The sequence below is a fragment of the Alligator mississippiensis genome, chromosome 2 (genome assembly GCF_030867095.1).
Source record: "Alligator mississippiensis isolate rAllMis1 chromosome 2, rAllMis1, whole genome shotgun sequence".
Lineage (NCBI taxonomy): Eukaryota > Metazoa > Chordata > Crocodylia > Alligatoridae > Alligator > Alligator mississippiensis.
In genome coordinates this window covers 273,018,853-273,045,408 of record NC_081825.1, presented here as the reverse complement: position 1 = coordinate 273,045,408, position 26,556 = coordinate 273,018,853, and the positions used below count along the sequence as shown (strand labels likewise).

At 46.9% G+C, this 26,556-nt stretch overlaps 2 protein-coding genes across 20 annotated transcripts in view; one reads left to right on the top strand and one right to left on the bottom strand.

The window, feature by feature from the left end:
• Positions 1-2,305, bottom strand: part of TDP1 (tyrosyl-DNA phosphodiesterase 1) — a 121,201-nt gene extending 118,896 nt beyond the window's left edge. For 5 of the 6 annotated variants that reach the window (XM_014596502.3, XM_014596508.3, XM_059723164.1 and 2 more), the window contains exon 1: positions 2,220-2,305. The gene's annotated coding sequence lies outside the window, so the exon portion shown is untranslated. Of the gene's footprint in view, positions 1-1,814; positions 1,839-2,219 lie in introns of those variants that run through there. The other variant, XM_059723163.1, reaches the window with a different exon arrangement.
• Positions 2,306-2,349: 44 nt separating this feature from the next.
• Positions 2,350-26,556, top strand: part of EFCAB11 (EF-hand calcium binding domain 11) — a 150,457-nt gene continuing 126,250 nt past the window's right edge. For 12 of the 14 annotated variants that reach the window (XR_002088460.2, XR_009460245.1, XR_009460243.1 and 9 more), the window contains exons 1-5: positions 2,350-2,481; positions 4,965-5,060; positions 19,184-19,229; positions 21,074-21,175; positions 23,561-23,651. Coding sequence is in view for 9 of the 14 variants with exons in the window: in XM_019481676.2 (XP_019337221.1) it covers positions 2,434-2,481; positions 4,965-5,060; positions 19,184-19,229; positions 21,074-21,175; positions 23,561-23,651 (383 nt within the window). In the remaining 5 variants the exon portion in view is untranslated. Of the gene's footprint in view, positions 2,482-3,855; positions 4,025-4,964; positions 5,061-19,183; positions 19,230-21,073; positions 21,176-23,560; positions 23,652-26,556 lie in introns of all 14 variants that reach the window. The other 2 variants (XM_059723166.1, XM_059723172.1) reach the window with 2 other exon arrangements.

Sequence of the window (26,556 nt, the reverse complement as noted above, 5' to 3'; positions counted from 1 at the left end):
ATGGAGTCCTAAAAGAATATGCTTCTACCCAATGGGAGAAATTACTGTGAGAGACTGGGAATAGAGATTAAAACAGAGAAAGCATTGAGTCTCAGGGCAGAAGCTTTTCACTGCTAGCTCATGTATTCCTAAATTTACTAGGTGGTGGATATGTGGCAACTGACAGCATGAAGTGAAAGGTACTTCTATCTATTTGGATCCAACTTTGGCACACTTAAGAAAGTGGATGTCTCATTTGAGATGGTCCTGATTGATCTGAGTCAAAACGCAAGATGAAAGAGGAGAGGCACAGCCCTTTATACATGAAGCCTTTCCAAAGGGTGTTGCTGGTTCTCTGCCAGTAGGTGTTCAGGGAGAGCACACAGCTTGATGGGCTTGTTTCTGAAATAACTAGCAAGTATCTTGAAAGAGCCACACTTAATTTACAGACCCATAGGTTAGCATATTTTATTGCACACTTCACAGCTATTTAAGGTAGGATAATAAACTGGTAAAGTCTTTCTCCCTGGAGAAAACACTAAAAATCATAGTTATTTACACGACTCTGTAGAGCTGCAAGATAATGCAAGCCTCTACACATGATATCTCCATGAGTAGATAGCTCGTGTATGCTAATGTAATCCAAGACACATAATTATTCATGCAGCCTATGTTAGCCCAGGGGATAGCAGGTTAAGAAGTTCCAATATCATGCTGTGATAGGAAGAGAGAGGGACTCAGTGCACAATAACTACATCAGTACAGTTGGCAAGATGGCAAAATATACTTAGGCTGTGGGTTTAACCCATGGTGCACAACTGCTTTCTCCCTAAAGGAAAGGGTATCTATCTTAGGGCAATATCTTTTATTGAACCAGCTGTATAGCTGTCAGAGTTAGACAAGTTTTCAAATGCAAAACATTCTTCATCAGGTCATCCATAAAAGATAGCACCCTAAAAAATGCCTGCCTCTCACATAATTTCTGAACCATCATAGCTATAAAGTCACTCCTCCTCTCTGGAGAAATCCTACATCTAAATGCATCCAGAAGGAAAGAATGGGTGGAGGCGGGTTAGCACCTGCCTTATTAACAAAGGGAAAGCAAGTGTATGAGAAGGGCACCTCCAGCACCACAGTCCCTAAGCCTCCTTAGGCATCACTGAGGCCCCTGCCACAGATTACACTCGAGACATGATTATCCAGTTAATCATACCCTAAGTTGTTAGGGGGCCACATGCTAAAACAAGTAATGGTGTCATGAAATGAAGAATAAGCCACAAAGTTATTCCACAAAAAGTGTGTAATAATTTTGTGGCTGATTCCTATCACACCATTCACTGAACGTACAGCCAGGTCTGCCCCCACTGCTCAGCACCCCATCAGCGGCAGGCAGCCACCCTCCATGTGCACCCCTGTGACTGGGAGTCCAGACCGGCGGACGAGGCTCCCACCTGCGGGAACCCGTTACTTGCCAGTGCAGACGGAGATCATGATCCCCAGCTTCCCTGCACCAGCAATAAGATTCATAGATGTTAGGGTCGGAAGGGACCTCAATAGATCATTGAGTCCAACCCCCTGCATAGGCAGGAAAGAGTGCTGGGTCTAGAAGACCCCAGTTAGATACCTATCTAACCTCCTCTTGAAGACCCCCAGGGTAAGGGAGAGCACCACCTCCCTTGGGAGCCCGTTCCAGACCTTGGCCACTCAACTGTGAAGAAGTTCTTCCTAATGTCTAGTCTAAATCTGCTCTCTGCTAGCTTGTGGCCATTATTTCTTGTAACCCCTAGGAAATAAGGTACAACAGGATGTGATGCTGGAGCCCACAATCACGCTACCTGCCATGCACCCGTGGCGCGGCAAGGTCCTGCGGATCGTATATCAGATCCCGCAACGCCTTAACTGTGCACCAGGCAGGCGCTTTGGGATAAAAAGCCAGAGAGCTGGGACACGAAGCTCATCCAAACGGGCGCGTTTCCAGGGCAGCGAAGCCCCATTAGCCCCCAAAGCGGGGGCGGTAACTGGAGCCATTCCCGCGCGCTTGCGCGGAGGCGAGGCCCGGCTCTGCAGCGGAGCCAGCCTCACGGCGCGGAGCCGGGGCCGGCATTTCCCCTAGACGCACCACCGGGGAAGCAGGCGGCAGCTGACGGCTGCGCAGGCCACGCTTCTGCTGGAACCCCGGCGCCCGGCCCGGCCCGGCCCGGCCCCGCACCGCGCTGCTGTTGCTACCTCAAGATGCTCACCTTAGCCCTCGTCCGCGCGGAGCCGGGCTCCCACTTCCGGTTCCGGGCAGCCACGCCCCCTCCCGACTCGCTAGGCCTACGAGGGGGCGAGGCCTTCTCTTGAGCCAATGGCGTCCTTGTGTCGCTCTCAGCCAATAGGAAGTGGCGTTGCGATTGTCACGCAGAAGTTGCCGGCGACCCGGTTGCTAGGGCCCGAGTGCGGCGCGCTCCGGCCATGTGCGCAGCCTCCGCACGGGCGGGCGACAGAGAGCGCTACGCGCGGGTACGAGGCAGCGAGGCTAGTCCACGCTCGGGGTGTGGGCTGAAGGTGGGGGACCGGGGCGGCGGCGACGAGAGGCGCGGTCCTGGCCCAGCCCGTGCCCTGCGCGGGGAGCGGCGCTGCTCGGGCCCGGCCTCAGACCAGCCGTAGAGCCGTGAGACGTTTCCACTCCGCGGCTCGGCGGCCGCTGCCTCTTTCCAGCTGGAGCCCCATTTTTCCGGCGTGAGAGTGACTCCGTCCGGCGGCCCCGCTGCAGGGCGTTGCGCGGGTCGGCGGGGCTGTGCGAGTGCCGGGGGCGGTTCCGTGGGCGGAGCGGGGCGTGCGCCGGGCGGCAGGGCCGAGGCCATGCAGCGGGTCTCTGCGTCATCGTGCTGCAGGTTCCTCGTGGTGCCGCAACCCTGGCTAGGCAGTGAGGCAGGCAGGTGGACTCTGGCGGTGCAACTTGTCCACCTATTTTGTGTCACTTTTTTTGTCTTCAAAGCCCTTAGCGTTGCAGGGAGCAGTTCCGGGTTGTTTGTTTGTTTGTTGCTCTCTTAAACACAGCCCTAAATACAGCAACAGATAAATGTGGAGATTATTCCACAGATTATCAGCAATTCTTACTAAAGTTCTTATGAAAGAAATTCCCTCAGAAAATTTCCTAAGAAACTCTTGTTTCTTCACATAATTTCTGTACCATTAGGGCTGCTGTATCACTTCTATGTTACTTGTTAGAGTTGGGATTTCTCAGAGTGCTAACTTTTATTGGGCCAACTATGTAGTTGAGAGAAGGTTGGACAAAACTGTTGAATGCAAGACCTTGTTCCTGAGGTCTGATCACAAGGAGCCTAGCACAGTGTCTGGCTCCTTGTGATCAGACCTGAAGAAGAACTTGCTTTTGAAAGCTTGTCTAACTCTCTCCCAGCTGTAGTTTGTCCGATAGAAGTTACAGCTCTAAGAAAACCTTGCCGCACATAACTTTTGGAGCACCACAATTGCAACATCAGTCTTACACTACTCATTAGAAATGTGATTCAAGGTTTATTATGCATATTAACCTCCCACCTAAGTGGTAGTATAGCAAAGGTCTTTTTGTTGCTGAGATGCTAATCTGTCTATGGCTTAAATCTGCATGATCACTTCAGTAGGCATTAAAAGTGCTCAATAGCTTTCAAGAGAAGTTTAGGATTTCTAGTACCTAATTTATGGAAGTTTGCTTCCACAAATCTGTTTTAGGTGGCACAAATATTTTGTTTTCTTTATGAGCCAATAGATTTAACCCCAAGTCTCCTGGCATGCAACATTTTTCAGACAGAAATGTGGTTAAATTGCAGCTACCTCTTTTAAATACAAATTTTTATTCCATATCGACAGCCATCTTATTTCTCTTGCATTCAGTTTTTAGAGGTGCACCAATACATCATTCCAATGTCGGATTGGTACCGATATAAAGAAAATTGGCTGCATCGGAAATCAGCCTGAAGTGGCTGATAATTTGGCTGATAAATGCCTGTGCATGCGCGCAGCGCATGGGTAGCAAGGATCAGAGCTCAGCAGCATGCAGGTGGTAAGTCTGTTGTGTTGGACCTGGGGTGGGGGAGAGGAGGGCATGGGGGTACAGATCAGCGCCTCCTGTGGGGAGGGGGCAGGCACTGCCCAGCTGGGGTGGTGCAGGATGCAGGACAGAGCCATGGCTCATCCAGGGGGAAGGCGACTCCCACTGCTGCACACAGCCTGGGAGGGCGTGGGGGGGTGGGGCCTGTGCCCCCCAATCCACGCAGAGCGGTTGGGCTGCAGGCTGGAGCTGGGGCTGTGCCGGGCTCTTCTCAGCGTGAGCTGGGTTTGGGACAGGCAGCGGCAGCAGAGGGGGGCTACAGAAGGGGCTGCAGCCACCCCAAATTTTGCTGTAGCCCTGCTCCCAGCACCACCGCCATCCACCCAAAACATGGAGAGAAGCAGGGGTTGAGCTGGGTGGGTGGCAGCGGCACTGGAAGCGGGGCTACAGCAAAATTTGGGGCGGTTGCAGCCCCCTCCAGAGCCCCCCTCCCAGCGCTGCCACCACCACCCCGAGCCCAGCCTCCGCCAAGAAGAGCCCAATGCAGCCCAGGCTCCAGCCTGCCCTGCGTGGATCCAGGGCCCCCCCGGTGCTATCCCAGGGTGCGCGCAGTGCCTCCACCCTGACAAGGCACAGCTCTGTCCTGTGCCCCACCCCACCCCGGCTGGCCAGCGCCTACCCCTGCTCCTGCCCCCTCCCTCACTGCAGGAGGTGTTGATCTGCCCTACCCCGCACACCCCTCCCCTCCCCTTTCACCACAACAGACTTACCAGCTGCACACAGCTGTATTGAAAATCAGATCAGTATTGCCCGATATGCCTCCTTAAATATCGGTAATCGGTATCGGCCCCCAAAATGTCTATCAGTTCACCCCTAACAGTTTTAATAAATACAAATAGCTGTGGGGAAGGTGTGCTATTTTTTTTACCTTAAATTAATTTACTGTCTTTAGGTATTTGCAGCATGTGATGAAGACAGCAAAGGATATTTAAGCAGAGAGGACTTCAAGGTTGCTGTAGTAATGCTGTTTGGTTACAAACCCTCAAAGGTATAACTTATTTTACTGTCAAGCTTGTAAGGTTATATTGCTACTTGGAATACCGCATCTAATAGGTTCAGTAAAGATGGGCTTTTACTCTTATTAACAAAACCAGGATTCTATTCATGCTTTGTTAACTGCATAAACTGAAAAGACCAAATCGTTATGGTTTTCCCTGGGAAGATTATCACATCCACAATAATTTGGCAAATTTATTTCTTGTTCTGAACAGGTGTGTAAGGTGGGCCCGAGGGGCAGGGAGAGTGTAGTGAGCCTTGTTCTCTTTAAAATATGATATGAGATAAAAATGAATGTTTTAATATATACCTACTCCATTTATTTTTTTTAGTGAGGCTTAATCAAATTAAATTGTCATTTCTTATGAACAAAAATAAGTTCTTGCAAACCTAACTTCTTTCTGCTTCAAGCGCAAGGTGGATGTCGCAGGGCACCTCAGTGCCTGCTCCTAGAGAGGAGAAACTGCCAGGGAGAGAGCCCTGGCAGAGCCTAATGAGCACAGCTGCGGGTTGCCAGAGTAACAAGCGCAGCTGCGGGTTGCCGGAGCAACTAAGGGGAGCCAGCTGCCTGTAGGGGGCAGGGCCTGGCCCTTATAAAGCCCAGGGCTGAGGCCAGGCTGGCAGTTCCCTGCCAGCAGCCAGAGAGGCAGGAGTTCACGGGGCTAAGATACGAGTAATGCTCGAGCAGGCTGAAGGATGGTGGCTCTGTGGCGCAGGAGCTAGGTTATTGTAGCCAGGTGGCCTTAAGTTAAGTTACAGCCAGGAGGCTTGTGTTTTGTTTGGTTAGTGTCGCCAGAGGCTTGGGTGAGGCTGTAGGGGTTGGAGGAGGCCTCATAGGGACCCCAGAGAGTGTGGGGTGCCCTAGCGCCAAGAAGGCGCACTGTCCTCATAGGGACCCGATAGGGGTGGGGTACCCCAGCGCCAGTGAGGGTGCAGTCTAGCACCAAGAGGGCGCATTATCTTCATAGGTACCCCAGTGGTGTGGGGACCTTAGCGCCAGTGAGGGCGCAGCTCACAGTGAGGAGCGCAACCAGTGGGTTGCGGGTGCAACCGGTGGGTTGCAGACGGGGAGCACAGACCCTGGGTTGTGTGCGGGGTACGTAGACCCCAGCCCCAGAGAGAGGGGCTATTTTATTGGGAAGCCCAAGGTGGGCGCGGTGAGCCCCGAGGAGGGGGAACGCCATATTGGACTATTGAGAGGCCCAAGGTGGGCGCGGCGAGCCCTGAAGAGGGGGAGCGCCATATTAGGAAGCCCAGGACGGGTGCAGCAGACACCAGCAAGGACGTCACTTGCGGGGTACATAGACCCCAGCCCCAGGGAGGGGTGATTACTAAGGAGCCCTACAGCGGGGTGATATTGAGGAGCCCAAGAGGGGCCCGATTGAGAAACCCAGGACAGGAGGAGCGAGCCCGGTAACAGGCTAGCACCGTGGAGAACCCAGGACAGGGGAAGGGTGCTGCAGTGGACCCAGACAGAAAGGGTTAGCAGTACAGCATCCCAGGGAAGGGCAAGGTGCTGCGGTGGCCCCCGAGAGGACGGGGAGTAGCAGCGCGGTGAGCCTGTACTAGAGAGGGTAGTGGTGTGGTGGGCCTAAAAGACCGGCGGCTTGAGAGGACGTCCCAGAGGGGACTAGCATATTATAGAAGAAGGGCCCGGGAAGCGGGCATGCAGACACACCTACGTCTTTCACATCAGCGAGGCTTGGGGCGTGGTATTAGGGGTGGTAGGAGCCACGCGCAGCCCATAAGGCTGGGGTGCTTGGGGAACACCCGTCATACCGGGAGACCACAGGAGTCCGGAAGAACCGCGGGGACAGAGGTCCCGAGTAGCCGTGCCCAGGGAGTCATAGGCAGCCTCCCAACCTTATATTTACCAGCAAGACATGGCGGGCGAGAATAAGAGGGTGCCTTGGGCCGGCCTTGACACGGAGCGAGGGACCTCAGGGAGATCACGGCCCTCCTGAAGGACCCTGCCGTGACAGTGGATTTCTCAGACATTTATTATTTGCATATGTTTACATATGCACAGATAACTCTGGTAATTCACCACTACAGTTATATATATATATATATATATATATATATATATATATATATATATATATATATATATATATATATATAATTAACTGTTAGTCCAATTCTCCTTTGGCCCTTCTTTTGCTACCCCTCCCCAAGTATGAACTCCTGATAATTGATCACTGCTAAACATTTGTCATTATTTGCATTCTGCCTGGAGTAGCAAGTTAACAAGAGTTTACCATATAACAAAAGAGCTGACTAAAAGAAAAAACTGTATTTCACAGACAGTTCTTCCCCCCCTCATCCCCCTTTAGTTTCTTTAGTGCTAAAAAAAATCTTTTTTTCCACTAAGAAAGTGTTAATTCCCTTGACTAGATAACTGACAAGCAATAGACTAGAACTTTACTAAATGCTACAAAAAACACTTGCCTACAGAACAAACTATAGCTCAAAGGGTAACTCTCTTCTCCCAAATAAGTCTGGATCAGATCTAATAATGAATTTAGGCCCTTAAAATGGGACCTAGGGAAAATTTAGGTGCCCAAGTCCAGAACTGTGATCCTGATGACCCTGCTTATCTATCACCCAACTCTGAATGTTCCCAAACTCTAGAGGAGTCTTATATACAGTAAACTCACAATGCTCAGCTACAGTGGCTTCAAACATTCCATGAAACTTTGCAGAGGCTGCCTTCTAAAACAGAAACAGTGTAGCTGTATTTACACAGACCATTGGATGGGTTGATTAGCACTGCTGACTTAGTGCAATAATTAGCAGGTCAAGCACCATACTCATTAGTCTGCCAGCATTCCTGTTAAACTACACTGCTTCTGGTTTAGGAGGTGTGCCTGGCAACACCACCGCTAGGTACAGTAAGCTTACTGTGTACACACGGTCTTTTTCAGGTTAAAGTTCCTCAGGTACTCAGAGTTTCATAGTTTCATAGTAGCTAGGGTCAGGAGGGACCTGAACAGATCATCTAGCCTGACCCCCTGCCACAGGCAGGAATGAATGCTGGGTTCCCAAGACCCCAGACAGGTGATCATCCAACCTCTGCTTGAATTTGCCCAAGGTAGGGGCAAGGACCACTTCACTGGGAAGTTGGTTCCAGATTTTGGCCACCCTAACTGTAAAAATATTGCCTTCTGATCTCTAACCTAAACCTATTCTCCATCAGCTTATGACCATTGTTCCTTGTCACCCCAGGTGGTGCTGGGGAGAAAAGAGCTCTGCCTATTTGCTGTTGATTCCCCTTGATGAGCTTGTAGGCAGCCACCAGGTCTCCCCTCAGCCTCCTCTTGCTGAGGCTGAACAGGTTCAGGTTCTTCAGTCTCTCCTTGTAGGGCCTGTCCTGCTGCCCTCTCACCAAGCGGGTGGCCCTCCTCTGAACCCTTTCCAGGCTGGCCACATCCCTTTTGAAGTGCAGTGCCCAGTACTGGACGCAGTACTCCAACTGTGGTCTGATCAAAGTTGCATAGAGGGGGAGTATCACCTCTTTGGACCGGCTTGAGATGCACCTTTGAATGCATGACAAGGTATGGCTGGCCTGCTGGCTGCAGTCTGGCAGTGGCGGCTCATGTTCATCTTGGAGTCAATAATGACTCTGAGATCCCTTTCCGCCTCTGTGCTTTCAAGAAGGGAACTCCCCAGGCTGTATGTATGCTGTGGAGTTGCCCCTCTGCTTATGCCCAAGACAGAGGTGGGCGATGATTTTGGCTGGAGAGCCACTTAACGAGTTTTGGTGAGCTGTCAAGGGCTGCAAGGTTCCCCGCACCAGGTCACCATCTTGGGACAGGAAGTCCCACCCCTCTAGCCCCGACCTTTGCCACCAGAAGTTCCTCCCATTTCCCCTTGAAGTACACCTTTTGGGAAGGGGGTTTACCATCTTGGAACTGGAAGAAAAACATTATATACTAACTATCAAACATCCACAATAACATATTTTAATTTTATTTTTAAAAATATTTTTTCTTGATTTGCATGCGTTTGTGTGGTGTATATAGAGGTGATTACATCATAACTCATAGTTTCATAGTAGCTAGGGTTAGGAGGGACCTGAACAGATCATCTAGCCTGACCCCCCTGCCACAGGCAGGAATGAATGCTGGGTTCCCAAGACCCCAGACAGGTGATCATCCAACCTCCTCTTGAATTTGCCCAAGGTAGGGGCGAGGACCACTTCCCTGGGAAGTCGGTTCCAGATTTTGGCCACCCTAACTGTAAAATATTGCCTTCTGATCTCTAACCTAAACCTGTTCTCCATCAGCTTATGACCATTGTTCCTTGTCACCCCAGGTGGTGCTGGGGAGAAAAGAGCTCTGCCTATTTGCTGTTGATCTCCCGTGATGAGCTTGTAGGCAGCCACCAGGTCCCCCCTCAGCCTTCTCTTGCTGAGGCTGAACAAGTTCAGGTCCCTCAGTCTCTCCTCGTAGGTCCTGTCCTGCTGCACTCTCACCAAGTGGGTGGCCCTCCTCTGAACCCTCTCCAGGCTGGACACTACTCCAACTGTGGCCTGACCAAAGTCGCATAGAGGAGGAGTATCACTTCTCTGGACTGGCTTGAGATGCACCTTTGAATGCATGCCAAGGTATGGCTGGCCTTGCTGGCTGCGGTCTGGCATTGGCGGCTCATGTTCATCTTGGAGTCAATAATGACTCCAAGATCCCTTTCCACCTCTGTTCTTTCAAGAGGGGAACTCCCCAGCCTGTATGTATGCTGGGGATTGCTTCTCCCAAGGTGCAGCACCCTGCATTTGTCTATGTTGAACCCCATCCTATTCTCATCTGCCCACTTTTGTAGTCTGTCTAAATCTAGTTGCAGCCTCTCTCTCCCTTCAAGTGTGTCTACCTCGTCCCACATCTTAGTGTCATCAGCAAACTTGGACAACGTGCTTTCCACCCCCTCGTCCAAGTCGCTGATGAAGATGTTAAACAGTGCGGGCCCGAGGACCGAGCCCTGAGGTACCCCACTGCTCACATCTCGCCAGGTTGAGTACAACCTGTCCACCACTACTCTCTGGGTGCGCCCCATCATCCAATTTTTTACCTCAAAATAATGTCTTACTCTTGTATATTGCAGGTGGGATTTGGAGGGGCGTGGAGTATGGGGTTTGTGGAGGGTTGTGGGTGGGTGTGTATGTGGGGTGTGGGGGTATGTGTAGTTGGTAGGTATGGGCGGTTTGTGGGTGGGCGTTTGTGGAGGTGCGTAGGTGGGTATGGGGTTTGTGGGGGGACTGTGGGATGTGTGGAGGAGAAAGTGGCTGGAGGTGTGGGGGGATGAGTGTGCGGTAGGCATGGGGGGGTGGTGAATGTGTGTGGTGGGGTATGTGTGCCCAGCAGTGAGTGGGGCTTCCCCAGATGTGCACTGATCTGTGTTGGGGAGGGTGTGCGTGGGTGCAGTGTTTGTGGGGTGTGTGTTTGTGTGGGGGAGGGTGTGGTCGTCCGGTTTGCAGGGGAGGGTTTGTGGGTATGGTAGGCTGTGCATGGCAGCCCCCCCCACACATGCCCCCCTCAGCTGGTCAGCACCTGCCCCTTCCCTGCAACAGCCCAGAGCCCAAGCACCCTGCAGTCCCTCACCGGCACCCCCAACAGTTCACAGCCCCAGCCCCGCCCCATGCCTGTTCTTACCCTGGCAGAAGTGGAGTAGCCAGAACCCATGCACAAAACTCCTACCCCACCATGCCCCATGCCTGCTCTGCACTGCCCATCCGTGGCTCCTCTTGCTGCCCCCTGGACATGTAGAAGAGCTGGGGTGGGTCCATGGCTGGACTGCCTTTCTAGGCAGCCCAGGCAGCAGCAGCTCCTTCCATCTGCTGCCTCCACTGGCCCCAGCCCCACGGTGGACCCGTGTGCCTAGCCCCAGCCCGGCCCACCCGTGCCTCCTCTGAACTTACCCACCCAAGCTTGGCAGTGGTGGCAGCTGGGCAGAAACTGCCTTTCCCCCTTACTGCTGCCAGGCCCATCCTGCTGCAGCCACCCAGAGCCCATGCTGGGCTGCCCTGTATCTCTGCCACTGTCAGCACTGCCTCTGGGCAGGGCAGCAGTGGCAATGCAGAGCAGATGCAGCCTCTGGGCAGCTGTAGCAGGAAGGGCGTAGCATTGGTGAAGGGGAGGGGCCGCTTTTTCCATGCCAAGGAACAGTTTCTGCCCAGCTGCCACTGCTGCTGCCACTGCTGAGCCTGGGTGGGCAAGTCTTGAGCAGGCATGGGGCAGGCTGGGTTGGGGCCACGAGCATGGACGGTACCATGGGGCTGGAGTCATAGCAGCAGCAGTCGGGAGGAGCCACCCCAACCTGGGCTGCCTCTAAAGGCAGTCCAGCCACGGAGGTACCCCAGCTCCGCTACATGTCCAGGGGGCAGCAGGAGGCGCCACTGACGGGCAGTGCCTATACCTGGAGGGACTAAGGGACCCGCCGCTGGCCAAATCCAGCCCAGGGGCTGTATTTTGCTCACCTGTGGCATAAGATCAGTGCCATGGCAAGGATGTTTGGTGTCTGGGGCGAAGGCCACAGCAGCAGTCCACCCTCACACCCCACACAGCTCTGGGGGGCATATGCCCCTCCCCCCCATCCTTGCCTGAAAGTGCACGTAGCAGCAGGAGCTGCCGTCCCCACGCCCCTGGAAATGACTTGCTTGCAGCTCTGTCCTGCGCCTTCCCCTGGCTTGGCAGTACCTGTTTTCGCCCCCTCGCTTCAGCACCCAGGGCGGTCAACCTGCTGGCTCCTCACTCCCTCCCCCCCACGCCCCAACACACACACACACACACACACACACACACACACACACACACACACTTTGCTACAGCACTGTTTAAGATCATCCACGGTATAAAACAGGGGCCGGCAATTATTTTGGGCAGAGGGCCACTTCCCAAGTTTTGGCAAGCTGTCAAGGGCCACATTTCCCTCTCTGGTGCAGGGAAGCATGGTCCCAGGTCAGAAGTCTCTGCTAGGCAGGGGCTTTTGGTTGGTGGGGCAGGGCTGGGTGGGCCTTGCTGCTGGGTCCTACTGCCGGCTTCCCCTGGGTCCTGCTGCCCCTGGCTCTTGTCATCTTTGACAGGCAGCCAGCAGCAAATAAATATTAATTTTTCTAAATTTGTTTAGTGGCCCTGCAGGCCAGATCTGACCCCTGGCCGTATTTTGCCCATTCCTGGCCTAAAAGATAGGCTGTCCTCAGCCAGCAGTCCCTCACAGGCTTCTTTTGATGGGTGTTCCCCAAATGCATACAACACCACTGGGTTCAACATACAATATAGGGACAACTATTATTGTTGTCCCTATGTTTAATGAAGAGCTGGAGGAGAAATGAGGTGGTTTGGACAATCACCACTGCTGCCAAGGAGATGTGAAGCTTGGGTTCAGCTTCTTCCTCCTTAGAGAATTCAAACCTGTAATTCACACGTCAGGAGAGCATCTGCTGAATCCTTGAACCCTCTTCCCATTCTATTGAATGTAGAAAGGAATGCAAGATTTATGAAGCTAAGAAAAGAGAACAGAAGACAGTATGTGACATCCTGGTCAGTGGTTAAGACACTCATGTGGGAGGGAGTGCTATGATCTAAAAGGTAGGCTGTTCTTGTCCCTCCTCCAGGAAGGTTTAATGTTAAGTACAGAAGCAGTCTTGAGAGGGTGTATGCATTTTGCTGCTACCTTGACTAAGATGCCTGAAGAATGGATTTGACATGCCCCTGTTCTTAGTGTTTCCCTGCTGACTCTAGTGCTAGATGATTCCCTCTTTAGCTTGCTGGCTGTTTTGGATCAGATTGAGATACCTAATTCTCCTCATACACTGTCTAAGGATACACTGTCTCTTCATACACTAATACGATGCCTAAAAGTTAAGTGTTAAGCAACTTGTACTAAATTTATTCAGCATGACAGAAGTACTCCACCTCCACCTGAGTGGAGTTTGTCTTCTGTTGCCAGGAGCTGGCTAAAGGAGTTTGAACACACTCATGTGCCGTTAGTTGGCTGCAAAGTACATTTAGCAGCTACTGTCTTCCCAGAATGTATTTCATGCTCTGGCAGTATATGCTATAGTGAAACCACATGGTATTGCCAGAAGTGCATGGATGTACACATGCTCTGGTGGCTTGGTGTTGATACCTCTCTGTTGTCAGAACTTCTTGCTGCCAGACCAGTAAATGTGGATAGATGGCTAACTACTGTATTGGATCTTGCCCAAGTGACTATACTCAGGGACTACAGTAACAACACTGATCTCCAAATGTCCAAAACATCCTGAGATGGTGGCAAGTTCTTTTAGCTCCTTTCCAGGGCAACAGGAATTGGTTGCAGGTAATTGACACGTATCAGGTTGAGGTAAAATTGTCTCCTCAAGTGCAAAGCAACACAATAATGTTGATTTGCAAATAGAAGTGCTGCATACAAAGCAAATTCACCTGTAAAAACGTTTTATGCAGTGTAAAAGGAAACATGACAACATTCTTTAGTTTTAAAAATGAAATAGATTTTGCCTAAGCAGTATGTTTTTCAGAGAAAAAATTAAGTTACATGCAATAACATGAAAACATTTGCATACAAAATGTTGATTTCAAATACAAAATTGTTCTTAAATTATAAGAATGTCATATGCATTTTAAAAGTTAAATTTTGGGGTTTTATGTTTTCTAATATCTGGTGTCACAGGATGTCACACGCTTTATTGGGTGATATACAAAGTAAGCAATGAATTTCTTAGTGTGGTTGTGCTAACCAGATACAGTCAGGATAGCCTTTATACTCTGTTTTTTTTCAGAATCATTTTATCTACCTATGTTGACAAACATTTTAAATAAAATACTATTTTTATAAAAATAATTGTAAAACAGGAATTGCAAACTAATTGCTATTAAAATAAAATTTCTAGTAAAATATTAGATCTTATGCCCATGATGGGTTAAAATTGGAAGAAATGAGACCAATCATTTTTCCTAGAATAAGATTTCTATATATTTTGTCAGCACATAGATACCAACACAATAGCTGCCTTGGATTCACTATCTCGGGCAGTCCGGGAAGTCCGGGTGAGGGTGATTCCCTGCCCTCCATTAATGCTGACTTCGTGAAGGAACATCTTGAGAAGCTGGATACCTTCAAGTCAGCTGGCCCTGACAATCTTCACCCCAGGGTACTCAAGGAGCTGGCGAGCATCATAGCCCAGCCTCTAGTGCGGATCTTTGAAAACTCTTGGCGCTCTGGTGTAGTGCCCAAAGACTGGAAGAAGGCCAATGTGGTGCCTATCTTCAAGAAAGGGAGGAAAGTGGATCCGGCTAACTATAGGCCCATCAGCCTGACTTCTATCCCGGGGAAGATCTTAGAAAAGTTTATTAAAGAGGCCATCCTTAATGGACTGGCCGATGCCAACATCTTAAGGGATAGCCAGCACGGGTTTGTTGCGGGTAGGTCTTGCTTGACCAATCTCATTTCCTTCTACAACCAGGTGACCTATCACCTGGACAAGGGAGAAGAGATTGATGTCATATATCTTGACTTCAAAAAAGCCTTCGATCTGGTGTCCCATGATCATCTCTTGGAGAAACTGGCCAGTTGTCGCCTTGGGTCCTCCACGATCCACTGGCTGGAAAATTGGCTCCGGGGTCGGACCCAGAGGGTAGTAATTGACGGAAGTCACTCATCGTGGTGTCCTGTGACCAGTGGGGTCCCCCAGGGCTCTGTCCTTGGACCCATACTGTTCAACATCTTCATTAATGATGTGGACACTGGAGTCAGAAGCGGACTGGCCAAGTTCGCCGATGACACCAAACTTTGGGGCAAAGCATCCACACCAGAAGACAGGCGGGTGATCCAGGCTGACCTGGACAGGCTCAGCAAGTGGGCGGACAAGAATCTGATGGTGTTCAATGCCGATAAATGCAAGGTTCTCCACCTTGGGGGAAAAAAACCTGCAGCATCCTTATAGGCTCAGCAGTGCTATGTTGGCTAGCACTATGGAAGAAAGAGACTTGGGGATCATCATTGACCACAAGATGAACATGAGCCTGCAATGCGATGCTGCGGCTAGTAAAGCGACCAAAACGCTGACTTGCATCCATAGATGCTTTTCAAGCAAATCCCGGGACGTCATTCTCCCCCTGTACTCGGCCTTAGTGAGGCCGCAGCTGGAGTACTGCGTCCAGTTTTGGGCTCCACAATTCAAAAAGGATGTGGAGAAGCTTGAGAGAGTCCAGAGAAGAGCCACGCGCATGATCAGAGGTCAGGGAAGCAGACCCTACGATGACAGGCTGAGAGCCCTGGGGCTCTTTAGCCTGGAAAAGCGCAGGCTCAGGGGTGATCTGATGGCCACCTACAAGTTTATCAGGGGTGACCACCAGTATCTGGGGGAACGTTTGTTCACCAGAGCGCCCCAAGGGATGACGAGGTCGAATGGTCACAAACTACTACAAGATCGTTTCAGGCTGGACATAAGGAAGAATTTCTTTACTGTCTGAGCCCCCAAGGTCTGGAACAGCCTGCCACCGGAGGTGGTTCAAGCGCCCACATTGAACACCTTCAGGATGAAACTGGATGCTTATCTTGCTGGGATCCTATGACCCCAGCTGACTTCCTGCCCTTTGGGCGGGGGGCTGGACTCGATGATCTTCCGAGGTCTCTTCCAGCCCTAATGTCTATGAGATCTATGAAATCTATGAAATCTTGGTGGAATAAATTGCAATTAAAAATGAGTTTGTATGCAGAGCATTTTCCTCAATGTTTTGTCAGTTTCACTAATCACCGTATTGTGGGATGAATACTAAAGTATGAAATGGACTCTCAGTTTTCTGAAGGCAGTTATCTGAAACTTCTTTGAAAAGAATTTTCACTTCTGGAAATCTGATGTGCTGACCTCTTTCCCTTCTCCCTTCCCTCCCCACCCCCAGTCATCTGGGCTGATTAAAATGCTCTAGAAAGAGTCTCCTTAATAGTCAAACTGTTGCAGTTAAACTGTCATTAATATGCCAATTCAGCATATTAAGTTACAAGCTGGGGATAAAACACCTTTAAATAAGCAATGGTGTAACAAAAGCATCCCAATCAATCTGTAGATGATACACCACCAGTCATTGTTCTCAACCACATCCTCCTGGCCTCTACAAACAGCAAAGTAAATGGGTCTCAGAGGAAGATTCATCCAGCATATTGGCTGATAGAAGCATTCTTAACATATAGGGTGTTGGATCCTGTGTTGAGCTCTCCTTTTTGTCTATTGGGGTCTCAGTATATTGAACCTATTCAGTCTAATCTTCCTAAGACTTATTAGCCTCCAGCACTAGCTCTTTCTTTGGCTTATGTAGAGGGCAGGGCACAGTTGCGCCGTATAGACTTAACAAATTCAGAGATTCACAGATCTTTTCTAAGCAACAAAACTTATGCATCTCTGAATTAATTAGTTTATAAGGTGCAACTGTGCCCTGCCTTCTGCTTGACTTCAGACTAACATGACTAATTACCTCTCTGGCTTTTGTGGCACACTTCCTGGACATAAAGTTTGCTTGTTACCTACTTGTGCACCAGATGTACTGCAGACACTTGGGTAGCTCAGTTTCTTTTCCAGACACCATACCTTATGAAGGTCTGTGGTTTACAGTTTACCTTTCCAGTGACATGTGATAGTTCAAATTCCTGACATAATTTTGTTTTCCTTTCTTTATTTCTTGTGATATCTAGATTTAAGTAAAAATAACAAACCTCCTATATACTTTTTCTTAGCTCAGTTTCTCTAGCACTCTGGATCATTCTTTGAGACTAGTTTAGAATCCTCTACGGTTCCTGTCGCTGGTAGGTGTTGTAAGGCTTTGGTCCTTCTCGGGTCGGTGCCTTGTTCCCTAGCGATGTCAGGGTGAGACCACACCATGGGGCCACCTAGACGGTTACGGGTGCTGCCCCTACTCACCTGCCATGTCTTTGATGTTGATTGATCGGGAGGCAGTCCTTGTCGGTGGTCCAAAAGGGGGCTAGACCCTGGTCTTTCTTCATGGGGCTCCAAACCTCCCCTTTACCCCACCCTTACCACATCCATGGCCTGGGAAGATGCTGCTCCCTGCAGTCTTCCTTGGAATGATCTCTTCTCATCCATGCTACCTGCCTCTACCTGGGTTGGGGCCTTCCAGCCTTCATTTTTTCCCGGGTCAACCTCTGGCCTCCGGATCACCTTTGAGCAAACTAAACCTGCCCCAGCCTGGGATAACAGTAACTTAGAATAACTCTCAACAAAACAAACGGTATTAGGCATCTGCCAACGGGCGCCTAAGATACTGGCTCCCAGGATCCCTCTGACTAGGAGCTAATCACTCCTGTTCTCACCACCTGGTGGTACTTGCAACTTCCCCATAGGGCTCTGATGCAGCTGCTGCCAGCTCTTCCCTCTTCACCGGGCTACCCGCGGGACTCAGCTGTCGCTCATCCCTCCCCACTCGCAGTACCTGAGTGCTCTGCTGTTGTGGAGGCTCCACTCGGACCTGTCATAGAGAACTGCTTCTCTCCGCTGCAGCTCTCTGGCGACCCTTGGCTCCCAGAGCCCGGATTCCTTGCTCTGTGAGCCAGGTTTTCCCGGCTAACTCTAGGGCTTCTTTCCCTGTGATCAGGGCCGTGGCCGCCTGCGTCTCCTGGCTGGCATGTCGCACCTCTCCCTCTGCCCAGCTGACTCCTCTTCCAGCTGCTCTTTGAGCAGCCCACATTCCTCCGAGGCCCCACCCCCGGGGCTCGCCAATTCGCAGGCTCAGGCAGCTCCAGAACTGCCGAGCCTGCACCAGCATTTCTCTGCAGCTGCCACTTGTCTCCGCCCCCGTGGTAAGTATCGGGGCTCGTCGGGAGGTATCCGGGACTATGTTGGGGAGGCTTTTGCCTCTCCTTTCTCAGTTCCCTTCCTACATATAGCTGCTGCTTCAAGATACGAAGTTTGTCTTCTGCTCTTTCTGCCAGAATGGCCAGTAAGAAGTACTTCCTTTTATAACTCCCAAACCAAATTAGGAGTTATAATAATAATAATAATAATAATAATTGTAACAGCAACAGTTATTACAGTCACTTATCACAGATTTTACTTTTGTAGGACACAGCTCCTTACTCCTGTAAGTAGGCCGTTGCCACCAGGTGATGGGCAAGCCAGTGATAGCCTGTTTGCATTAAGCAAACAGTTACCTCAGGATGCAGTTGACTATTTTTTGTAGAGTAACTTTAGACTCTTATAATGAGGCTGTGTGTCATATCTCCGGTCTATTTTTCTACAGAAAAAATAATTTTCTGCATAGGAATTATGTCATTTGTCACCACTGCTTGGCAGCTGGTCCTGTTCACTTTCATAGGCAATCAGACCTAACCAGGTGATACGTTGCTTAGTTACCAGCCCAACCATATAGAATCAGTTTTCTCAGTTTGGCCACCTCATTTATTATGTCCATTAAGTTGCTCAGGCACACCTTTTCAAACATTAGTGAATCTAGTCCAAGTCAGATGGGCAGGTGCCACTCCCCTGTATATAAATCAAAACACAATAAAAGGTTGTTGTAAGACATGGCCAATTCATAAAATTGAGCTGGATTGCAGTAGTTGTACCTAGATCCCCTAGGTCTTCACATGGGAACTTTAAGAATGGAGGTAGAAAATGGGAGATCCCAGAAGATTTTCTCCAGTTTGTCCTCATGTTTAAAAAAATACCCTACATTCTTATTTGTACCTCATTCTGATGTTTTAGCATATACGTTCCAAGGAAACATCCTTTTAGAAATGATTTGTTTCAAGATTGACTGTTGAAAGAGCAACTTTCTCCTTTGTTTAAGGAAATGGCTAATTTGGGCACAGTACTCACAACACACACACATAAATACTGAACTTTATACACAAATAGTTCTTTTAGTCAGTTGGCCTATTCACTTGCAAGTATGGGTTTTAGGACTGATATAGGTTTAGGTTGTATTTTTGAAAAAATAATCTACATTGCTTAACAGAATACTTTACGGGATAATCTGTTCTACAGTTACAAGACCAGAATTGAAGTTAAGTGCAGTTAGTATAAACTGAAATACATATAACGGTCCAAATTCATCACTAGTACAAGAAAGGTGCTTTGCATTGCCTGCTATATTTTTTCTGTTCCAGGTGGAAGTAAATTCAGTGATGGCTTCTTTACAACAAAAAAATTCAGGTACCATTCAAATACATTTTTCAATTTTTTGTACTCTTCTTATTCATGATTTCTGGTATATAAAACTTAGCTTATATAGACATTTAAAAAACTTGATCTAAATTAACAACAAATGAGTTGACTCAGTCTGCTGGCTAAAAGCTGGCTATAGAGAAAAAATAAAAGCAACTGGTTTATTTTCATTATCCCAACTGATAGAAATTCAGGAAGTAAGCAAAATTTGCATTGGTAAATTATTATCATTATTTGACAGTGTCTGTTTAATGCTGTTCCATCATTTGGTGGTTGGGGAGATAAGGAGTAGTAGAATCTTCTCTGCGAGTCTTAATCCAGAAGCAAATAGGGAATTAGTTCTTTACTTGGATTTTTGTGTGGGCATGGGTACACCTGACCAACAAACAAACAAAACACTGTAGTGACACTGACATGGCTTTTTATATGTCCAGGTATTAGTTGGAGATTTATTTTACCTAGAAGGATGCCTTTTGATGTAGAGAAGAAACTCTGTGCACTTTAATAGTAGCAGATAAATTGCTGTCACTAAAAGAACAATGAATGGGTGGCACTGTACTTCAGGAGTAATTCCATGAAAGGAAAAGTGTGTGTTTTATTCTTCTAGTCAGGTATGTTACTCTGAAACAGAAAAACATAAAGGAATGGCAGTCTGTCTTGCTTTTTTTAAGGTTTCACTTTCATAGTTATCTGATTGCATTGCTTGTGCAAGCAAGTTTAGTGCGATTTGACAACCTCTGTTAAAAAAATGCTTATAAAAAGCTCAGTATTTAAAAACAGCATGTCTTTGTAATGCTAGAAATTGAGAATTAATAGTTTTTTAATGTGTGATGCTTTCATAAAGTAACAATGAAAGAAGCATTGGGAACTTGTATGCTCATAGTTTAAAGTTTGAATTGAGACAGCAGATGGAGCTGAAGGACCTATATTTCTAAGCCACTTTAAGAAGATTAGGTTACAGAAAAGTTGTAAGAAAAGGAAAGCACAGAGCTCTTGTTATGTTGTTTTGTTTAGAAAATCCCTGGAGAATACAGTGACATTGTCCTTCAAAAATTATTTCAGCTGTGTGTAGTACTATGAGGAGAAGGATTAGATTTATGTGGGAATTGTGAATTGAAATTATTCTGGTGGAGATTTATGTTTTAAAACCTAGGATTTAGTATTTACATAGTAAAAAACCCTTTGCCCTTTCAGAAATACCATATAGTTAATTAGGGTAGAATTTAGAAAATAGGTTTGTATTCCAAGTCCTTTTTAGCCAATTGAAAAAAAAACCAGGTAAATTTATTCTAAAAAATGAGTTTTACATTTTCTTTAAGTGGCGGAACCAATACAGTGTAGCCGTGTACTTTTATTAGGAGACTCCTAGGAAACCATACCTGAGGCTATAGAGCATTTCAGAGAGATCACAGAGTGCTGGGAATGGGGCCAGATATATTATTTATGTAATATCCTCTACATCTTTATCCATGGAATGCAAGTGTTATTGACTTTGGCAAGATACTTTGATCTGCTCTCCTAGCCCAAAGAACTACATTTGGCAACTAAGAATGAAATAAATGAAAAAAATATACAGAAGATTTATGCTAAAGAACAGTAGAAGAAAAAACGCTAAATGGAAATAGAATTTAAAATTAGACTGAATATTATCAACTTCTATTAGAATATTTCCATATAACCTTTCACTTCAGAAAACTATTGTTTCCACGTTTTTCTCATATTACTTAATATAATCAAATGTTATATTGCCAGATTTGTGCATATTTGCAGGGGGAAATAAAACTGATATTATTTTCATGGGGCAGGTATATTCACATTTTTCATCTTCCTAGGTGTGTTACTTGAAGAGTTTTTAAACCTTATGACTACAAAGAAGTCGGCTCAGTTGTATCATAGTGAAATAAGACAGATATTCACAGCTTTTGACATGCAATGTAAGTGCTTCTTCCCCATGGAATATTTAAGAGATTTTGGAGCAAATGTACAAAATACAGCATTAATGCAAAATAAAATGTGCTTGGGAATATTTAGGGCACTGCACAAGTGAAGTAAATTAATGATAGCATTACAGGTAGCTGATTTAACAGAGGCAGGGACAGGAGGCAGTTTAGGCCAGTAGCAGGTTACAGGAGTGTATGTATTTCACCGGATGCTCTCTAGCTGATGAAGAAAGTTCTTTAACTTTTCATATGTGCTGCCCACTGTAATTACCTTTATGCAGTGTTGAGGTTACAGCTTCACTCTGCTTACAGGTGCTCCCTCATATACTGGTCTTCTATTCCACTCATGCACCCATGCCACTTACTTTGCAAGTTTTTCTCCAAAAGGTGGATATGGATCTTTTATCCCTCTCCTAACTGACCCATGGGTGAGAGCTAAAGCAGAAAGATGTTCTCTGGTTCATTCCAGTGCTAGGTGTGGTGGTTCTTCTTTTCTGATGGATAGATTCCTCCTTTTCTTCTCCTTATCAAAGAAAAGAGCTTGAGAACCAGCAAGGCAGTGGGCATATAATATACCCACAGTCCTTTTCTATACTATCTTCCTACTTCAGGTGAAACAGGAGCATGATTCACAAAGTGAGTGGAGTATGAAGTATAGGAAAGAGCCAGTCAAGCATCCTCTGTAGCCTTTTCCTCTGAACTGCATGTAGTAGCTTTAGAAGTCACCTCCCCCGCAAGAGACTAAGTGCAACAGCACTTAATTTTGCCCATTATATCTGGGTTTTGCCCATGATATCTCCACTTTGCTTCTCACTGGGCACATCTACACATGACGCTATGTCACCATAGCAACGTATTACAGTGACATAGTATCCACAGGCATCTGTCACAACCCAAGGGTGTGATTTGATGTGTGCGCGCTTCGGCACTGCTAAATTATTTCCCGCCACTAGGAGCTTTCTTTGCAGGGTGCATTTCTTAGTTGCAAAGAGAAATGCACTGTGCAAAGGAGTTCCTGCCATTCGCATGCAAATTTGTGTCCCACTATTGGCCAGTTCTAAATTATTCCCACGTGGCGGCTAGCGATTGGCTTGCTAGCCGTATAAGAGGCTTGAGCGGTTTCCGCCCAAGTTGGAGGACTCCACAACCATCTGGAGGAGGAGAACTTCACGTCTTGTGAAGATCTCTAAGCGCTGCGGAGCCTATCGAACCCAGCGCAGGGGTCTGATCAACCTCTGGCCTCTCCCCGTCACTGAATGATCCCTCGACGAACCCCTTCCCTGCGCGCAAGTTCCATGGAGCCTAGCAAACTTCGTGTGAGTGTATCCAGAGCTCTCTGCTTCGAGTTATTTTCTTCGGTTGACACGACGGGCTCGCGTGTTTAGAGCCTTCAACCGGATTGGGCTAGAGGTTCGCGTGGAAGGAACTCTTGTCCTCTTCTTTTCTGTCTGTAACCGCAACTCAAGCAAGTTTTCCTGCCTGCACCGCAACCATCTTCGGTGTAAGTAAAATAATCTTTAATCAACCGCTAAGCGTCCGTGCCTAATTCTAGTCCGCCGGCCTGCATTCCCCGACCCACATGCCAGGGCTGCTGGCCACAGCCCGCCGCGCGCCCCCGAAAACCTCGGACCACTCCCGGCCCGCACAGCATCTACATATGACCTGCAGCTACTTGGCCATACCAACATGCTCCCTAAGTATAGTGCGCCACTACAGCGAAGTAGCTGCTAAAATAACTGCACTACACATATGGTGCAGTATGGCCTGTTACTGTGCTGTGGTTTAGTACTTCCAAAAGGGAAGAGACACGTGCAGAGATGCCAATCCTGTTTGAGTTAGCCTTCTTTTTCAATGGGATTAGGAATTGTAAATGGAGATTCTTTTCTCTTAGATGATGTCCTAATGTTACATATTCAGATGTGGACTTAAAATGAATTGTGAAGGGAAAATTCATTTAAATACAACTGGAGAGCAGTTGTTAATTAGGAAATATGGCAAGAAAAGCTGAAACGTTGAAAATAACCTGTTATATTTTAAAGTCTATATTTGAAAGCTTCCCTGGTATGAATCTGTTTTTAAAAACTAATTCATTATAAAATAAGATAAATATGGCTGTTGCTGTTTCTTTGAATAAAGTTCTTAGTAGTAGGCTGTGAATTGCCAGTACAAAAATCACTTTTGGATTGTTCCTTATTCTAACCCCTCTATATGCATGCTGGTATTTTCTTAAAATATTCGGTTTGCAATTACAATAACAACTTCAAAGAATGCATTTAGAGCCTCTGAATCTACTGCATAGACATATAACTATATTTAATATTTAGTTTTTGAGCAGGTATAAAACTTTTTAACATCTTTATTTTTTTCTTATTGAAAAAGGTAGAGGATTTCTCACTTTGGAAGATTTCAAAAAGGCCTTCGATTCAATTGCTCCAAAATTACCCAAAAGAATCATAATTGAAGCCTTCAGGTAAGTCTAACAGGAAGATCTCAGTTCTCATTCTTATATTACAGTCTTATTTATGTATTTGAACTGAGTGAAAATTGTTCTAGAATGTTAAGTTATGTTTCAAAGCAAAGGCAACAAGCATCAACACTTGAATATCAAGAGTATCCTTGTATGTATAAGAAAACATTCAAGGAAAAGGGATGTTTCTGTGTTTTGAATATACTGTACAGTCTGCTTAAGTAGTATGAAATGTGGAAAAACAATTGTTAGCCTACAATGTCTCTTCAGAAGTCCAGAAATACTCACTTTTGCATTATTCTGACTTGGAAACTGAGAGGAGGATTTCAGAGCTATCACAAGGGACTGTAAGAAAAAAAATTAAGTCTAAAAATATATTACAAGCCAAAAGTTTAATTTACAAAGGTGACTTGGGTAATTTGGAAACTTTTCATTCTGAATATGCCCTCATAATTCAAAAGTATTTAAGGAATTCATGTTTTAGGAGAGGCATCTCTTCTGTTCACTTCGACTGCACGTTTTGAATGATTTTGGAAATGTCTGCTGCTCTTTGCGACTCGTCACACAATCTGAGTCCCAAGATTACATTCTAGTGTTATGAAAATGGACTTTCCTTTGAACTAATATAGTTCTCTATATAGTTCATTCCTAACTTCCTCCCCCCACCAAAAATTAATAAAAATGTTGCAGTAATAGTAGTATGCATTATATTGAGCATTAATGAATTTCCCATGTTTTCTTGCATACTCTCCCCCCTGAATAATGCACATATCTTGCTTTTGGGAGACAGAATGAAGAAAAAAAGATCTTTTCTTGAAAATTCCAGCAAGTATAGAATTTCACAAGGAAAACACATTCACTGCAGAAGGGGGTGAGCAAAATCCTGTGGCTGCTCAGTTAACCCCCATAGCTGCACAACGGGGCAGGTGCTCCTGGATGATCCAGACTGCTTGGCACCTCTTCTCTTCTCGAACTGAGCTGGGTAGGAAGTCAGCAGCACCTGCCAGGTCAGCTGAGCATCTGATCCTAGCCAGCAGCACCTGAGGAGTCAGCTGAGGGTCCTCCTCACTCAAATAGAGGGGCTGGGCATGTGTTTCTGGCTGTTCACCCAGCTTCACTTGATAAGAGCAGAGAAGCCAGGCAGTTCAGAAATAGGCTAACAGTAACATACTGTTGCAGCTGAAGTGCCCGACCCCTCTTTACACTGGTTGGGCATCTAGTAGTACCTGAGATCCCACTCAGCCAACTCAGGGCCTACCCAGTTGAAGAGAGGCCAGGTAGTACCATCTCAGCCAGCAATGTCTGCTAAAGGTCCGATTCTTCTGGAGCTGAACTGCCCAGCCTTGTGCTCCAGCCAAGCAGGCCCTCAGCTGAGTTGGTAGGAACTGCTGGCTGCCCACCCAGCTTAAAGAGGGACAGTTAGGCTCCTGCAGAATCAAGCCTTCTGCCCCCTACATTTCCTCATTTATGTCATGAACCTCAATTTTCAGTAGCTAACTTTCAGTAAAAAAAGGTGTGTGTCATGTTCAAGTATATGGTATGTCTATTTGATACCTTTTGGAATCTATTTGTAAATTAGTTAAAGGTGACTATCACAGCAGAGCAGGAATCAGTCGCATCTTCAGAGTATCATAGAATCAAAGGACCGGAAGGGACCTGTAAAATCATCAAGTCCAGCCCTCTGCCATGAGCAGGAGGTTATATTGGCCTCAAACAAGCTCAACAAGGTGTTTGTCCAGCCTCCTCTTGAACACCTCCAAGGATGGCAACTGCACCACCTCTGCTGGGAGCATGTTCCAGATTCTAGATACCCTTACAGAATGTTTTCCTTATGTCCAACCTAACTTTTTGTTTAATTAGCTTGTGCCCATTGGTCCTCGTCCTACCAAGGAGTGCCTTTCTGAACTGTTGCTCCCCTAGATCTTGGTGCTCACCCTTGACATACTTGTAGGCAGCTATCAAGTCACTTCTTAGTCTTTTGCTCAGACTGAACAAGCCCAGTTCCCGGAGTCTCTCCTTATCAGGCCTATTCTCCAGGCCCCTAATCATACAAGTGGCCCTTCTCTGTACCCTTTTGAGCCTATCCACATCCTTCCTGAAGTGCAGTGCCCAGAACTGGACACAGTACTCCAGCTGTGGCCTCACCAATGCCAAATAGAGAGGAAGGAGCACTTCTTGAGATCTGTTCACAACACTTCGGCTGATAATTAAAATGGGTTGGAGGAAATATGAGTGGAATGACTCAGGAGTAACTAGTGTGTTGAAAGACCCTCTTATCTTTCTGCATTAAATATTTAACATGTCACTGTAGGGGCAATTATTTAAAAACAAATCTTTTCAGGGATTTTTTTTAAAGGGTAGAGTTCATTGCAAGTATGTGTATAAAACGAGTTATCAGACTGAAGTAAAGCTGAGCTATTTGAAAACCACAAACGTTTTTTATGGTACATCTTATGTTACAGTAAGAAAGAATGCAACAATCCCCATTATTATAAAAAGAAAAGATATATATTGTTAATCATGCCTTGAAATTTTTTGAAAAAGCTGCTTTTTGTGTTCTTCATTGCTGTTATTTTGGAGACATGGAACACAAGTGAATGATTATATATAGCCAATGCTGGCTTGAGGCAGTGGCCCTTGAGGATGTTTCGTTTAAGGTTTTGTGTTTGGTATATGAAGTAGCTAATGCTTGATTTCTTCCATGCTGTAATTGCTTAAAATTCTTCTTTTGTTATATAACAAACACGTATGGACTTTTTTAACATCAATATTGCGTAAAGTATTACTATTTTTAGTATTTTATTCTGTGCTTCTTGATATACTATTTTGTTGTTAGTTTTATTTTGAGATGTATTAAATACAGTGAAAAGTGTCTCAGAAACTGTAAAAGCCAGAAACCTACTCAAGC